The sequence below is a fragment of the Podarcis cretensis genome (genome assembly GCF_951804945.1).
Source record: "Podarcis cretensis genome assembly, chromosome: 8".
NCBI lineage: Eukaryota > Metazoa > Chordata > Lepidosauria > Squamata > Lacertidae > Podarcis > Podarcis cretensis.
The window spans coordinates 73,157,757-73,172,814 of NC_137177.1; the positions used below are offsets into that span (position 1 = coordinate 73,157,757).

The 15,058-nt window shown below is 42.1% G+C and overlaps 1 protein-coding gene across 7 annotated transcripts in view; it reads left to right on the top strand.

Moving 5' to 3' along the window:
- The window catches only part of GNB1 (G protein subunit beta 1), a 75,279-nt gene extending 61,118 nt beyond the window's left edge, over positions 1 to 14,161 (top strand). For 2 of the 7 annotated variants that reach the window (XM_079987203.1, XM_079987205.1), the window contains exons 6-11: positions 2,813 to 2,975; positions 5,839 to 5,905; positions 7,016 to 7,217; positions 7,835 to 8,051; positions 11,284 to 11,395; positions 12,146 to 14,161. In XM_079987203.1, the coding sequence (XP_079843329.1) occupies positions 2,813 to 2,975; positions 5,839 to 5,905; positions 7,016 to 7,217; positions 7,835 to 8,051; positions 11,284 to 11,390 (756 nt within the window). In that variant the 3' untranslated portion in view covers positions 11,391 to 11,395; positions 12,146 to 14,161. Of the gene's footprint in view, positions 1 to 2,812; positions 2,976 to 5,838; positions 5,906 to 7,015; positions 7,218 to 7,834; positions 8,052 to 11,283; positions 11,400 to 12,145 lie in introns of all 7 variants that reach the window. The other 5 variants (XM_079987207.1, XM_079987206.1, XM_079987209.1 and 2 more) reach the window with 5 other exon arrangements.
- The last annotated feature ends 897 nt before the right edge of the window (positions 14,162 to 15,058 follow it).

Here is a 15,058-nt window from a genome sequence, read left to right on the forward strand (position 1 = left end):
AATGAAGGTGGAATTGGTCTCCTGATACTGTCAGATTCATCTTTGGTTTTTTTCTGGCATAGGGTGTGGCTGCAACCTTTGGACAGTGCTGACTTGGAGTGATCTCTGGGAATTCTTTTCAAGGAACAATACAAAGTCCACGTAACAGTGGATTTAACTATATTGGACTGGGGAATCACTGTCCCTACATTTAGCTTGACTTCATTGGCTGCTGAAGTGTAGGGGATAAAAATCTTGGCATCTAAGCTTGCATTTGTCACCAGGGGCAAAAACCTTAGTCAAATTCTATAAATGCAGAAACATACATTTTGATGAGGTGTGCGTACTAGGAGTTCATTAGGTCAAAGGCTTGAAAACCTGAGCAATGGACATCCAATGCCACCTTAATGCCTAAGTAGAAAAAGCTTTACCTTTAGTTGTATCTACAACTTTTGGAACCCAAAGTGTAGCAACAGGGCCATTCACTAGGGAGACCCTTCAAAATTTCTAATGGTTTGCATGAGGCAGTTATTACTAGCTGTCGCTATATAGAAGAGCTAACCAGCTCCTTGCTGTTGCCCTTGCAAATGATAGAGCAACCACTTGGTCACTAGTAACCTCCCAAGGGTAAAAACGGTGGGGGAAACAAAAGAGGGCTTAGAGAACTCTGTTGCTTTTCCCCCTATTTGTAGTTGCCCTGCTCTCTTGGCACCTGTGGGCAATAGTTAGCAGCAGATACCATTTTATGAATTTCTGGGGCACTGCAGAATGTCATGGAGTGTTTCTAAGTAATGCACCTGACATTAATTGGTCTGCAATAACTTACTACAGTCACTTACAGCAGATCAGAACCCCTATGTTTACAGTGAAAAGATAGGGGAGAAAAATTACCCTGTGGCTATGATTGTAATGAGGTAACTAATCTGCATTACAGTGTTACTTTTCACCACAGTCCTGTTTCAGTGGGCAGGGAGGGGGGAGAAATGAACACTTGCCCCCCCATACAGTGGTACCTCAGGTTACATACGCTTCAGGTTACGGACTCCGCTAACCCAGAAATAGTACCTCGGGTTAAGAAGTTTGCTTCAGGGTGAGAACAGAAATCATGCTCCGGCGGCATGGCAGCAGCAGGAGGCCCCATTAGTTAAAGTGGTGCTTCAGGTTAAGAACAGTTTCAGGTTAAGAATGGACCTCCAGAACGAATTAAGTTCTTAACCCGAGGTACAACTGTATTCTATATTTGCTCATGCTATCCACAAGCTTCAAGACAGTATTATGAAAGTCAAGTGACTATGCAGTTCCCCAGTATTTGTCCTCCCGTGTGATCAAACATAATTGCATACCTCCAAGAAGATCAAACGTTCCGAGATGGGAAACTTACCAGAGTCCTGTTGTCAAATTACAGGCTATTGTCATATTTATCTCTCACTCCCTTGCTCCCCCTGCCCTGCCAAAAAAGGATAAGGAGACTTTTGTCAGTAAAGGGTATTAATCAAATCCAGGAAATTGGATGACAGTTCTGCAATAACCAGAACGTAGTTTTAGATTAGTATTTTTATAAGTCTTTGGCTAGATTACACATACGAAGTCATGTCTAAATATATCTCTAGCAACACTGCTGTAGCTAAGCAGTCTTGCACTTGGGCTGGATGTGATGGTGGTCCTAACAAAGAAGATGCCCGTAAAAAAGTGCCCTCTTCCAGTGATGCGGTTATGAGCAACCACTTTGAGGCATTTCATTGGCTGCCAGGGAGGGGATATATTCTTCGGTGATTAAATAGCTGTATTTTTAGTAATGAAGCATCACACCTATTGCAGTGACGTGCTCAACTAACATGTGCTGGGTCTTGATTTTTTTCTTCTTTTAATCCCTAAAAGAGAAAATGTAAAAAACAACAACTTCAAGGGCTTTATTTCATAGTAAATCTCAGGGGCACACAAATAAATGCAGCAGCCCTGGCTCATGGAGCTTATAAGCATGAAAGATGGGGAAGTTTTGATGAGAAAAGGTAGAATTAAGCTGAGTTGAAAAAGCTTAGAATTGGAATGCGGAAATGTTACCATTGTTGAAAGCAAAATAAATTTCAAATGCAGACTATGATAATAGGTAGTTGGGCCTGGGCTTCTGAAAATGTGATATTGATGGCTGGGAATGGGAAATTTTTCAATGATGGATGCAGGCTCCAAAATAGGGCCTTGGCTAGACAATTTGAAACCTCCCTCAAATCGTCTTTGTAACCACCATGTGAACATAGAGCTTAGGATTCTGTTTCTTGTAAACTTCTACTGCATGTAGCTATTTCTTACAGACAGGTTTCTGTCTAGTAAGAGACACAAGAAGAGCCTGCTGGATCACACCAAAGACCCATGTAGGCCAACGCCCTGTTCCCCACATTGGCCAACCAGACACCTATGGGAAGCCGACAAGCAGGACATGATGGAAATATTCCTTTCCTGCTGTTGTTTCCCAGCAATCTTTAGAGGTTCACTGCCTCTTGTATTGTTTTAAAAAGGTTTTTAAGGATGTTCTGCAAATGTTGGAATGCAGTATACAAATTGACAAGTAATATTTATTCTGGAGCATGTAACCTTTTGCACAGGTCTGCTTTTGTTTCAGTGGGGTTTCTGCAGGAGAATTTTCTGCTGGGTTATTCCCCCCCCCCCCCCGCCCTTCCCCAAAGTGAGATCTGTTTCTCTCCCACTACACTGCATTTAACTGTTAGCAAAGGAAAATAAATCTACAGCCTGGGTTGGCCACCTTTCTTTACCTCTTAATAATGGGCAAGGAACGTAACAAAATGGCAGCTTTACCCCCTCTTTTTTTCCATTCTAGGTCCATGCTATTCCCCTGCGTTCATCCTGGGTAATGACTTGCGCATATGCTCCATCTGGAAACTATGTGGCCTGCGGTGGTCTTGATAACATTTGTTCCATTTACAACCTGAAAACACGTGAAGGCAATGTACGTGTAAGCCGTGAACTGGCTGGCCATACAGGTGAGTGTGTTTTTGCTTCAGTTAGCTCTACAACATGGGTAGGCAAACTAAGGCCCCAGGGTCAGATCTGGCCCAATCGCCTTCTAAATCTGGCCTGCGGATAGTCCGGGAATCAGTGTGTTTTTACATGAGTAGAATGTGTCCTTTTATTTAAAATGCATCTCTGGGTTATTTGTGGGGCATAGGAATTCTTTCAAAAAGAATTCCAAAATATAGCTTGGCCCCCCACAAGGTCTGAGGGACAGTGGACCGGCCCCCTGCTGAAAAAGTTTGCTGACCCCTGCTCTACAACATGCCTTCAACATGTCTTTTTAAACAGTGTCTCTCTCTCCCCCCCCCCCCCCGTGGCATCTCTTGAAAGACTTACATCTTGCTTGTGCGTGACACATGGCTTTCACCAACCTAGTGATATTTATTTCTGCCACCTTCCCCCTCCTCACATTTTCACCTTAAAAAACAAAAACACAAAAGCTAGGGGACAAATTTAGCAATAAATCCATAGTTTTACAGGCAGTTACGTTACTAAAAAGCATTAATGGTTTCCCTTGTCTTCTGTAAATCTTGTTGTCTAGACATTCCTCCCAAACCTGGTCTTTTTAAAAAAAGCAAACATTGCCACATCCAACACTATATAAACTAAAAATAATCTTTATGTAGCAAACATTATGATAGGTGCTTAAGCATTTTGTTTCCTTATTTTCCAGTACCATTCTGACAGGTTCCTTTATTTAATAGATTAAAATCCTGATGTATTGTCTTCTAAAGACTGAGCATATGTTTTTCACTTTGGTCAAAGTTCCAAAATTTTATTGGAACTTTCATCAGGCTTTAGTTGGTCTGTGTGTGTGCTGCTCTATGCCCATTTTTCCACTATGAGCTAAATTGTTTGTGTGCCAGCTAACTGGCATGACTACTTCCAGGGAATCCTGAGTGCTGTAATTTGTTGAGAGGTCTGAGAATTCTGTGTTGAAGATGCCTATTCCACCCTCAAACTACAGTTCACAGAATTCCCTGGAAAGGGGAATAATTGTGTAGCTGCTTCATGGTGTAGAAGATGTTCATCTGGACAGCAGAGGGAGATAGCAAAAGAGCTAGTCTCTTAGCTATGCTGAGTCCTCTGATGTTGATGTATTGCCTGTGTGGACTTTGGAATTGAGCTTCCTGCCTTTACTTAGACACTGGTGCTCCTTGGTGTACTTTTATGCAAATGGGCACCATATGTAACATTCAGTGAAGCCCCCACAAAGTTTCAGTTTGCTCCTGAAATCAGCAGTAATACATCAGATGAGCTGCAGAAGAGAACTGGCTCAGGAGGAATTCCATCTTGCAAGGTTAGATTCCTGCCCCCTCCCCCCGCCACCTCTCCCCGAGCTTTGTCACATTTTTACGCCGTCTTTTGTTTCTGTAAAAGAACAAAATCTCAAGGTGCGGCCAAGCGCAGAGGCCTCTTCCTCCAGAGGTTGCCAGCTTGGCTCCGGAAAAACCTTTAACAGTTCTTAAGAGGAAACCTCAGGCGGGCTCTGTGTCTTGCTGGCTTTCCACCGCTGCAAGGCTTTACTGATACAGGCTAAAGGGAGCTCTCTGAAAACTGCTCACAGAGGGGAACTAAGGTTACTCGGCAATGAATAGTTATTTATAATCCAGCAAAGCCAAAGTGTTCAGAACTCTCAATTTAATGTAATGAATAACAAATGCCGTATTCAAACTGGTGTTTGTGGTGCATTTCTTGCATCGTCTTTTAGCTGCTTCATAGGAACTCTGTGCTATTATAGGTACCTGTGAGCAGTTAAAACTGATTCTTGGCAGTTTTGATAATGCAGGCAAATCATGTTCACAAAAAAAGCTCTTTGTAGGAGGCAAAAGAGTGAATAGCTGTTGTGATGGGATTTTTGTTTTGTTTGATCAACCTTTTCTTTGAGCATAAGGAGAGGACACCTGATAGGTCTGTACTTCTGGTGAACTGCTGTTTGACACAGCTCTAGCTACTTTCAAAAGCGGCTGGAGCCTTTGCATTCTGGAATTATGGTCTCTGCTGAATTGATCTGTCTATATAACTAGTTTATTGCAAACACAGTTCAAGGAGCTTGGGGTGAGGACAAAGTGGCCAGTCATGTTAGTAACAGCTATGGGACCAGGCCTCAGAAGTTGATGTGTTTAATCTGTGATTCTAAGAAGCAGTACTGCGATGTAGAGCAGGAAGAAGTTCAGAAAAGAGAAACCAAAATGATCAAGGGGCTGGAGCAACTCCCCTGTGAGAAAAGGTTATAACATAGTGGGGGCTTTTTAGCTTAGAAAAAAAGAAAGTAAGGCAGGGCATGATAGAGGTGTGTAAAATTATGCATGGTGTGAGAAAAGCAAATGCACTTCTTCGCAGAGCATGTAATTCAAGCTATGAAATTCACTCCCCCTGGAGGCAATGGTGGCTGCTAACTTGAATTATTATGACAGAAGATTAGGCAAGTTCATGGAAGATAAGGCTATCAGTGAATGCGATCCAGGATGGTTATGTTCTATCTCAAGAGTTTGAGTCAGTATGCTCCTGAATACCAGTTGCTGGAAATCATAAGTGGCGAGAGTGCTGTTGTGCTCATCTTCCTGTTTGTGGGCAGAGGTGTTGAATGAGTTGGGCCTTTGGCCTGATCCAGCAGGGCTTTTCTTATGTTCTTATAATACTTTACTGTGTGAAAGTTTTCCCCGAAATACGTTAAAGATACTTAGGGTCCCTTGGCCCTGGCCTACATCTTCGTCTTGCTGTTGGAGAAAAGAAGGTGGAAGGTAACAAAAACAATGGGTGTGAGATGCAAAAAGGAATTGTCCATATTTAAAAACATTTCTTTCTTTTTTAATCCTCTTCCTGCTGCAGGTTACTTGTCATGTTGCCGTTTTGTGGATGATAATCAAATTGTTACCAGCTCTGGAGATACCACTTGGTAAGGCGCACGCCAATAGTGTTACTGTAGAGATTGGCTTATATGCTAAACAAATTTAGGGAGTGTCTACTCCCTGCTTTGCTCGCTTTCAACTATCGAGGCGATTTAATAAGCATTGATCTTTAGGACTTGCCAGTCTGAGAACAGGACAGTTTAAGCATACCTTTCCTTCCCATGAATGCTATTCCTGTTTGCATGTGCGAATGTAGCATATACATTTAATGTTAGGATAAATAGATTCAGAAAAATGAAGTTAAAAAACACAGCCAAAAAGAGTTTTGTAGACTAAAGTCAATATTTTTACTGCTATACCGTTGCAATCTTCACTGAGGTGGGTGCTCCGGCTGTCAGTAAAACATATTTGTTTTGTTTGTTGTGGGGGTTGTGTTCCAGGACATTGAGTGTGACGACAGAGCATGTATAAGCCTGCCCCTGCCCCCATTTCCTACCACTTCTGGGTTCGTGGCGATGTGGGAGTGCACAGTTTCGCATGCCCTGAGCGTGCGCAAAATGGTCGCTACCTGTATGTAGTTTCTTAGGGCTCTTGATTCCTTTGAGAAAGAGAGCTCTAACTGCAAAGAAAATGAGTCTCCCATCTGGAAAAAGTCTACTTGCCTGTGTGTTCAAAATGTTTTCATTGGATCTTCAAAACATGCTGGTATCTAGGGTGGCAGATTCACTGTTTTATTTTTTATTGTAAACTTCCCACAGATCTTCATTTTACCCCTCTGTCTGTTATATGTTCATCTGAGAGTGTACTTCCTAGTATAGTTATGCACCCAGAAGCTCCTCCCCCCACCCGAGGATTTTATTTTTTTTAAGAGCACTCCTGTCATGTGTGTCCTGACCTTTAATCTGCCTATATGAAGGCCTACCACCTCAGTGCAAGCAAGGCTAAAGTGAACCACTATTTTAGACAAACCACAGTGTCTCGGCCTTATTTTCCCTAGTGTTATTTCCTAGTATTGCTTTTCTTTTCCTTTCCTAGATTTCTGTTACTGAGTTAATAATATGTAAAAAAAAACAATTGGAAGCACTATATAAATGCTTGTTTTACTACGATGGTCACCTTTTTCATTTTGGATTCTCCTTAAACCTTTTCTCCGCCAGCGCCCTTTGGGACATAGAAACAGGCCAGCAAACAACCACATTTACTGGTCATACCGGAGATGTGATGAGCCTGTCCCTCGCTCCTGATTCCAAATGTTTTGTTTCTGGTGCCTGTGATGCCTCTGCAAAGCTGTGGGATGTCCGAGAAGGGATGTGCCGGCAAACCTTCACTGGGCATGAATCAGACATCAATGCCATCTGTGTACGTAAGAACTTTATGGGGAGGAGATGGGATTTTGACAGTGTGTCTGTCTTCATGCATAGCAGGTGGCTGGCAGTTACTATGGACATCTTCTTAGTAAACTGTCTTTTTTATTAATTTGTAAAATACTATTCCAAAATTGAACATAAAAACAGTTATTTTATTTCATGAGTGGTATCCAGCTAATTTCCACTTGCCCAGCAGAACATCACCCCCTTGCTTGTTCTCCCTGTGCATGCCCTGTGTCCTCCCCACATTTGCTCCAAAGGTTTTGGGGAACCCCTAGAAGAGAAATAGCGGGGAGGAGAGTGGGGAAGTTCTATTGCACAAGTGGAAATCCTTGCATTGACAGAATGCATTACAATCCAGCTATGCTGGATACAACCCCATATTTCCATATGAAAAATGAACACATCCTTCTTGTTATTACATCAAATTGCTCCTATAAATAACTCAACCCAAATATTTACATATATCTGCTCATTATTCTGGTATTGGAAAATCACAAGATCTTCTTGATGGAACTTGAAACAGCTTCCCAGCTGTTGTTGAAGCCTCTTCCAGACTAGAGCATCTTTCCTGTGTGTTACATCCTTGTTTCTCTTTTTTCTCTCAAGTTCTTCCCAAATGGCAATGCATTTGCCACGGGTTCTGATGATGCTACATGCCGGCTCTTTGATCTCCGTGCTGACCAAGAGCTGATGGTTTATTCCCACGACAACATAATTTGTGGCATCACCTCTGTAGCTTTCTCCAAGAGCGGCCGTCTCCTCCTAGCTGGCTATGATGACTTCAACTGCAATGTGTGGGACACACTCAAAGCTGACAGAGCAGGTAATGCTTCTAGTGTCTCTTGGACTAAAAATAGGGACTGGGGAAAGAAATGTGTGCGATTATGGAACAAGCAGGGTGCTTGAACAAAAGAGGGTGAAGTAAGCAACAAGATGGAGAAGAAAGAATAGAGAACTGAAGCTGTGCTCCCAATTGTTGAGTGGAAGTGGGAGGAATCAAATCCATGATCCTCAACTTTGGACACTTGCCTATTATTATTATTATTATTATTATTATTATTATTCTAACATTCACCCTGAGCAGGTCACACCATTATGATACAATATTTAAAACAAGTTAACAATCACAAAAATAACGTGGGTTCTAAAAATACCTCAAGGGTGAAAAGCCAGGGTCAAAAGGTGTGTCTTCAACATTCACCAGAAACTGTATAATGAAGGTGTTGGACACACCTCTGTGGAGAGGAAGTTACACAACTTAGGGGCTGCCACAGAGAATGTCCTCTGCTAGGCTTGGATCACCACCACCCAAGCCTCTGAGGGCAGAGGAACGATCAAGAGGGCTCCTTTTGCTGCTCTTAGCACCTAAGAGGGTCTGTGGGGAAGGAGATAATCTCTGAGGTATTGGGGCCTAAGTCATTCAGAGCTTTAAACACTGGTGTGAGCACCTTGAATTGGACCCAGAGACAAACTGGCAACCAGTGCAGTTGTTTTAAAATAGGTTATATGCAGTCTAAATGGAACCTCAGCAGAAATCTGACTGCTATTGAAGGTTCCAAGTTGTCTTCAAGGGCCACGTAGAACTTACTGCAATTTTAGTCAGATTAGGGGCCCCCCTATAGCATCCAAAAACAAAAGTTAAGACAGCCACTCCCCTCTGGTAATTTGAGTGCTAACCTGGGGCACCCTAGGCTAGCGAAGGCATGGCAGTGGTAAAAATAACCTGAAGCCAAGCTACACAATCAGCAAAATAATATGCTTCAAATCTTGCTGAACCACATCACATCAGATGGTAGCTGTGGGAATCCATAGAAAACCATATCGTACTTACTCAACCTGTCGATTCTGGGCAGGTAATGATCCAAATAAGATACAGAAATAGCCTAGATTCTACAAAACAGACACCTGAAGCCCATATTGACTGCTGATCACTAATTGCTTTGATGTTGTATTTCTAAAAGCTTTACGTTCCTTTCAAATGCAGCACTTGGGATCGAATATATAAATTCCCATGCAAGGGCTTCAGTTGCATAATCAATCATTTTCAAACATTTTGGTAACTTGTGTGGTAGGAGAAGGCAAGGAAAGAAGAAATCAGAAAGTGAGCACGGGGAAATAAGCACACACTTTGGATCTCGGAGAGTGAAAGGATAAGTGTGTGTGCTCGCGTGCATGTTCCATATTGCGGCTAACAAAATGGAAGTGGTCCACCATTGTTCCAAAGAACTAGCACCTGTGCAATATTAATGTTTTGACATTACCTCATGATGATTCATATGAAGAATTGTCAGTTCTGTTGCATAGAAATACTTAACTGATGTTTAGTATTCACACTGTTTTTTTTGTTTGTTTGTTTGTAAGGTACCAGTAACTCAGTTAATGATTTGTAGCTGCTGATTTTTATGAACTTAAAATATTGTGCTCAGCAAAATGCTCCCTCTCTTAATGGAATTTATTTTATGTTCTCGCTCTTAAACATTGTTTCCAGAGCTTCCACTGTTCATGTACCTTAACGTGACACTTCCCCCCCCCCTTTTGGTATTTACTAATTATAATGGTGGGGGATGTGTCGTGTAGCCCCAGAAACCACACCCTCCCATAACAGAGGAGCCAGTACAGTGGTGCCTCACAAGACGAAATTAATCCGTTCCGCAAGTCTCTTCGTCTAGCGTTTTTTTCGTCTTACAAAGCAAGCCCATTGATGGCTTAGCGGCTTAGCGCTATTAGTGGCTTAGCGGATCAGCTGATAACCGGCTTAGCGGCTTAGAAAAAGGGGGGGAGGGGAAAAAACCCGCAGGAACTCGCAAGACATTTTCGTCTTGCGAAGCAAGCCCATAGGGAAATTCGTTTTGCGAAGCGCCTCCAAAACGGAAAACCCTTTCGTCTAGCGGGTTTTCCGTCTTGCGAGGCGTTCGTCTAGCGGGGCACCACTGTACTTGTCTGCTTGATATTACTATTCCAAGTAGAGAAGAAATGTGTAAGAACATGGCAATTTCTTTAAAAGAAAGCTGCCTCTTTACTATGCTACATTGTAACAGAGCAGCCCTTCCAGCAGCTGGTCCTTGCTAGCTCTTTACTTTCTTGAGTGAGCATACTTTGTCCTCAGTCATAAACACCCTGTTCATTTTGACAATTATCTGCACCAAAATAGCCCCCTGCCATTTGGACCTGGTTTCTGTGTGGCAGCATGCACAGTGGAACCTCTGTTTGTGACCATAATCCGTTCCGGAGGTCCGTCTGGAGGTCAAAACAGGTTGCTGGGAGAGGCACCATTGTGTGCAGGCACAAACGGTGATTGCCCACTCATGCGCGAATGGCGATTGCCACTTCTGCGCATGCGCAGACGGCAGCAAACCCGCGGTTACTTCCGGTTTTGCCGCAGTCGCAACTTGGAATGACCGTAAGAAGAGGCACGGTGGTAAGTAGTGGTTCGACTGTATTCTCCATCATGCCATTGGTCTCCAGGCTTTGGCTATCTCTCATAATGTGTAGGATTCTGGTGCTTGAGGCTTAGATGCTGCTGACTCAAGACTTCATTGAGGTTTCTGTAGCTGCCCTTTTATGCCTTGTGCAGACGGCTTCACTCTTTGGTTTTTTAGTGTGACAAATGGCTTGGAACCATGATGGGCTGCAATTTGTTTGTACTCGCTCGCTTTAATTGAAAACTCCAGAACATCTCTGATTGAGATTCTGTGTACAAGAGTTTCTCTGCGAATGTCATAGTATGGGCAGCACTTGATGTGCAAGGAGATATGCTTGTCCAAAGCTTTCTCCTTTCACTCAGTTTAGCAGAGAGGTTTGTACATCTGGGGCATTGCCATGTGCATAAAGAACCTCCAGACTGGAACAGCTGAGTAAACCTGTGGAAAAGGGAGTGCTTGTGCATCACTGTCATTGAAAGTTGCTTTCTCCCAATTACCAAAGAACAACTTAAATCCTGAGAGCCAAGTAACAGGCTCCACTTATACTTTTTTATTTTTTTGCATATTTCTCTTGATGTTGGAAGATGCAGAATCTGAAACTCTTTTGCTTTTGTTTCTCTGTTCAATTTCTAGGCGTCCTAGCTGGCCATGATAACCGTGTCAGTTGCTTAGGTGTAACTGATGATGGCATGGCGGTGGCAACAGGATCGTGGGATAGCTTCCTCAAGATCTGGAACTAAAGTCTGTAGGTACCTTAAAAAAAAAAAAAGATTGGAGGGGGGGCGGGTCTAACATGCTCTCTCCCTACCCCACCCCTTTCTCTCACACACTGAGGCTGTCTCCTCTTTCTAGGCTTCTATGATTGGGATGTGTTGTTCATGAAGTGTAAAGTGCTCATTGGCTTACAAAGCTTGATGGCTCCAGGATGCCAGTTGTTGGCTAACCACAGTGGGAGAGTGCTGTTATCCTCTTCTCCTGCTTCTGAGCTAACCAATGGCATCTGATTGGCCTTTGTAGGAAATAGAATGCTGGACTACCTAGGTCTTTGGTCTGATCCAGCAGGACTCTTACATGTAGACGTTCAAGGGTGTTCATATTGAAATATTTCCTCCCAAACTCTTCTCACCCCCAGGCAGGTGTGGGAGCTGTGCATAGAAGCAGCCTGGTGTCCATAAAATGATTTAATCCAGAGTACATAATACAGATTAAATGTCCTTGTTAATGTAAATCCGGGCCTCTCTTAACATGCTGAGTTGATGCTTGAGCAAATTCCAAGTAGTGTGTAAATAAATGTGTTGTATCGTTACATAGCTGTGAAACTAGCTTTTGATAGGAAATGAATAGGGTAATGGATTTAATATCTGGAAAAAAATCTTAAGTATAAATGCAAGGTCCAGGTTGGTTTTAAAATAATTTGGAAGAGAGGAAAAGGATTAGCATTAGAAGTTACTGATGATGATCATTAACAAAACTTTTTGTATGTGTTCTGTGTCAGAATAGCAGTGGACTCCACGATGACTGGAAGACTTTTCCAACGGTTGAAAATTTAAAATAATGTATCCAATCCAACCATACTAACTTGGGCACCCCCCTTTGCCTCCCCCCTTCCCATCTTACCCAGCCACCAAAGGGCAAGATCTTTCACGTCTCCTACTGCTGAAATGAAGAGCACAATTATCTCTAAAAGAAGAATTTCTGTGGTTATATACAAAATAGAAAAAGAAGTAAAATTGTGCATTCCTTTTGGGACCACCTTTCGTCTAGAAAACTAAAGGAAAAAAACACACTTTGTTAAGCATGTCCAGACAAAAAATGAGAAAAAAAAATCATTGTGAAGCAGACAACTTTTAACTTTCACTGTAGTTTAAAGATTGCAAACCATTGATTTGGTTTTACTGACTTTATGAGTTGGGGGTGGGAGGGCCTTGTTTTATCTCACTTTCAAACTTTGAAGTCGTGTTTGTAGCAGGGTTGATATCTACTTTTTGTCCATATTTCCATTTCCTTTTTTTTTTCTTTCGTGCAATTTGATTTTATGGTCAATTGTTGAGCCAAGCCAAGACAAGGGAGTCCAAACCCAGATACATCTGGGATTGTTAATGCTGTAAATTTAGTCCCTGAAGTCTTTTTATTATTATTATTATTATTATTTCTGTCTTAGTGTCACAAATTGTTGCACAAATACTGCATATATAGGATAATGTTAAGATAACCAAGCACACGCTGTACATGGTATTGAATGTTTTTTTTAAAATCACCTTTTATGGGTAACAAAATGCAAACTCTAGTTTTTTCCACCCCACCTCACATGTTATTACTCTCTTATTTTGGCATAGTATGGATTTCTTATGCCCACTTGGAGGGTGCTTCATAGCCTAACACTACCCCATAATCTCAATAAACAAACAAGATTCTGTGGATTTGGGCTTTTTCTGGGGGGTGGGAGGTGTTGAAAAGAGAAACCTGTTCAGCGCTTGGCTATTCCATCAATTCTTTGTGTATGAAACAATGTACAAATTAATGTTTTTGGAAATAATGATCTTAAAAAAAACTTTCTAAGTTAAACAAGAACAATGGAAAGAGAGAAAATTTGTTTTGGTTTGCCATATTGGGTTGGATTACTCTTTAGAATCGCATGCTGTAGAAATGCTCAAGTGCATATGAGACTAATGTGTCCTTATGTGTTTTCTTTCAAGAAATAACCTGTTTTTTGTTTTGTTTTTTAATTTGGAAAAAAAAAGCTGTAACCATTGCTGATCTCCTCATTTACTGTTGCTACTCTGTGCATTAAAACAAAAGGATGGAAAGTACTGAGCTATGCACATTCTGGAGTAGTGTGATAGATAAATCACTATTCTTAATTTGAAAGGAAAAGGAAAAAAACCCCAACCACTTACTTTAAACAATCACTGTAGATTTGATTCTAGGGTGGGGAAGGGAGAGGAATAACATGCTTTTAAATTCCTAACATGCCTGTTGACTAATCAAAGGAGCCCTTTTTATCAGGTTAGATTTTCCTTTCCCCTAACAAGCAACCATTCCTGGCTTTGTGTTTTGAAAATGAAAGAAAAATACCAAAAAAAATCTAAAACAGCGCTTTGGGCAGCAAATTACTCTGTCTAACGTTGTTCCTCTCTTTTTCACTGTACTGGAATTCTCCCCCCACCCCTTTGCTACAGCAATGGCTATTATCCATTTTGGGGTGTGTCTCTTCCTCTCCCCACCCTCCCTCTGGCAACACTCTGTACAAAATGTGCTGTAATTGTGCGTTTTTAGGCCTGGATTTGGCATTTCAAAAAACAACAAAAAATGAAGAAAAAAACCCCTCTTCTTCCCCTGCGCCCTCCCCCCTTTATGGAACTATTCTCAGTAGAGCTTTTTCCACACCCTTGTATCCTTCACCTTTTGTATTTAATTTTAAAGTCAGTGTACTTCAAGAAAGCTGGATGCAAGATAGATACTATATTAAAATGTACTGTTATTTAAGATGTAATAAAGCAGTTTGACATGAGTTGTCTTGGGCCGCTTGTTTTTCTCTCCCAAGTTGGAACTGAGATCATAATGGTTCCAAAATGGCAGCCAACCTTATTGTACATTGCCCTCAACTCTTACAAGTAGGAGTCAAAACTGCAACTTCAGATTAACTAAGAAATCCCCACATCCGGAGCTGGGATGGAATATTCCTCAGGTCATATGAACTGTTGACCTGAAGTGGAGTGTGAGGAGGTGGTAGCTTGGTCTTCTAGAACAGTGTTCCCCAACCTTGGGCCTCCAGCTGTTTTTGGACTACAACTCCCATCATCCCTCGCTAGCAAGACCAGTGGTCAAGGATGATGGGAATTGTAGTCCAAAAACAGCTGGAGGCCCAAGATTGGGGAACACTGTTCTAGAACATGGCTTATTGCCTAGAGCATTGTCATCCCTCTGCTTCAGAAGGGAAGGGGTTGGGGTAATGCTGTTTGCTTAGAGTATGTCTTTTGGATCCCCTCCAACCTCAGTTTTATCAATTTATACGCAATATCTATGCCTGTTACCCACCTTATGCCCTTGTCGTTAACTTAGTATTAGTGATAGTCACTTTCTCAACCCCCGCCAAAAAAACCCCACAACTTACTACAATAGTAAGATCTGCAATAAATCCAGCATAAAGACAAAATAGAAAAATGTAAACTCACCCCAGAGATGCGCTCCATTGTCTCCTGAGGCAGATGGATGCAGACAGAAATGTTTTTGCCTGGCACCTAATGATGGTACCAGGAGAGCCTTCCTGGGGTGATATTTCCACCAGTGGGGAGCCACCTCTGAAAAGGCCTGTTCTCGTGTTGCCACCCTCTGGACCTCTCCTGGAAGGGGCACACAGAGAAGGGGCTCAGATGACAAACGCAGGGCCCGCATCGGTTCATATGGG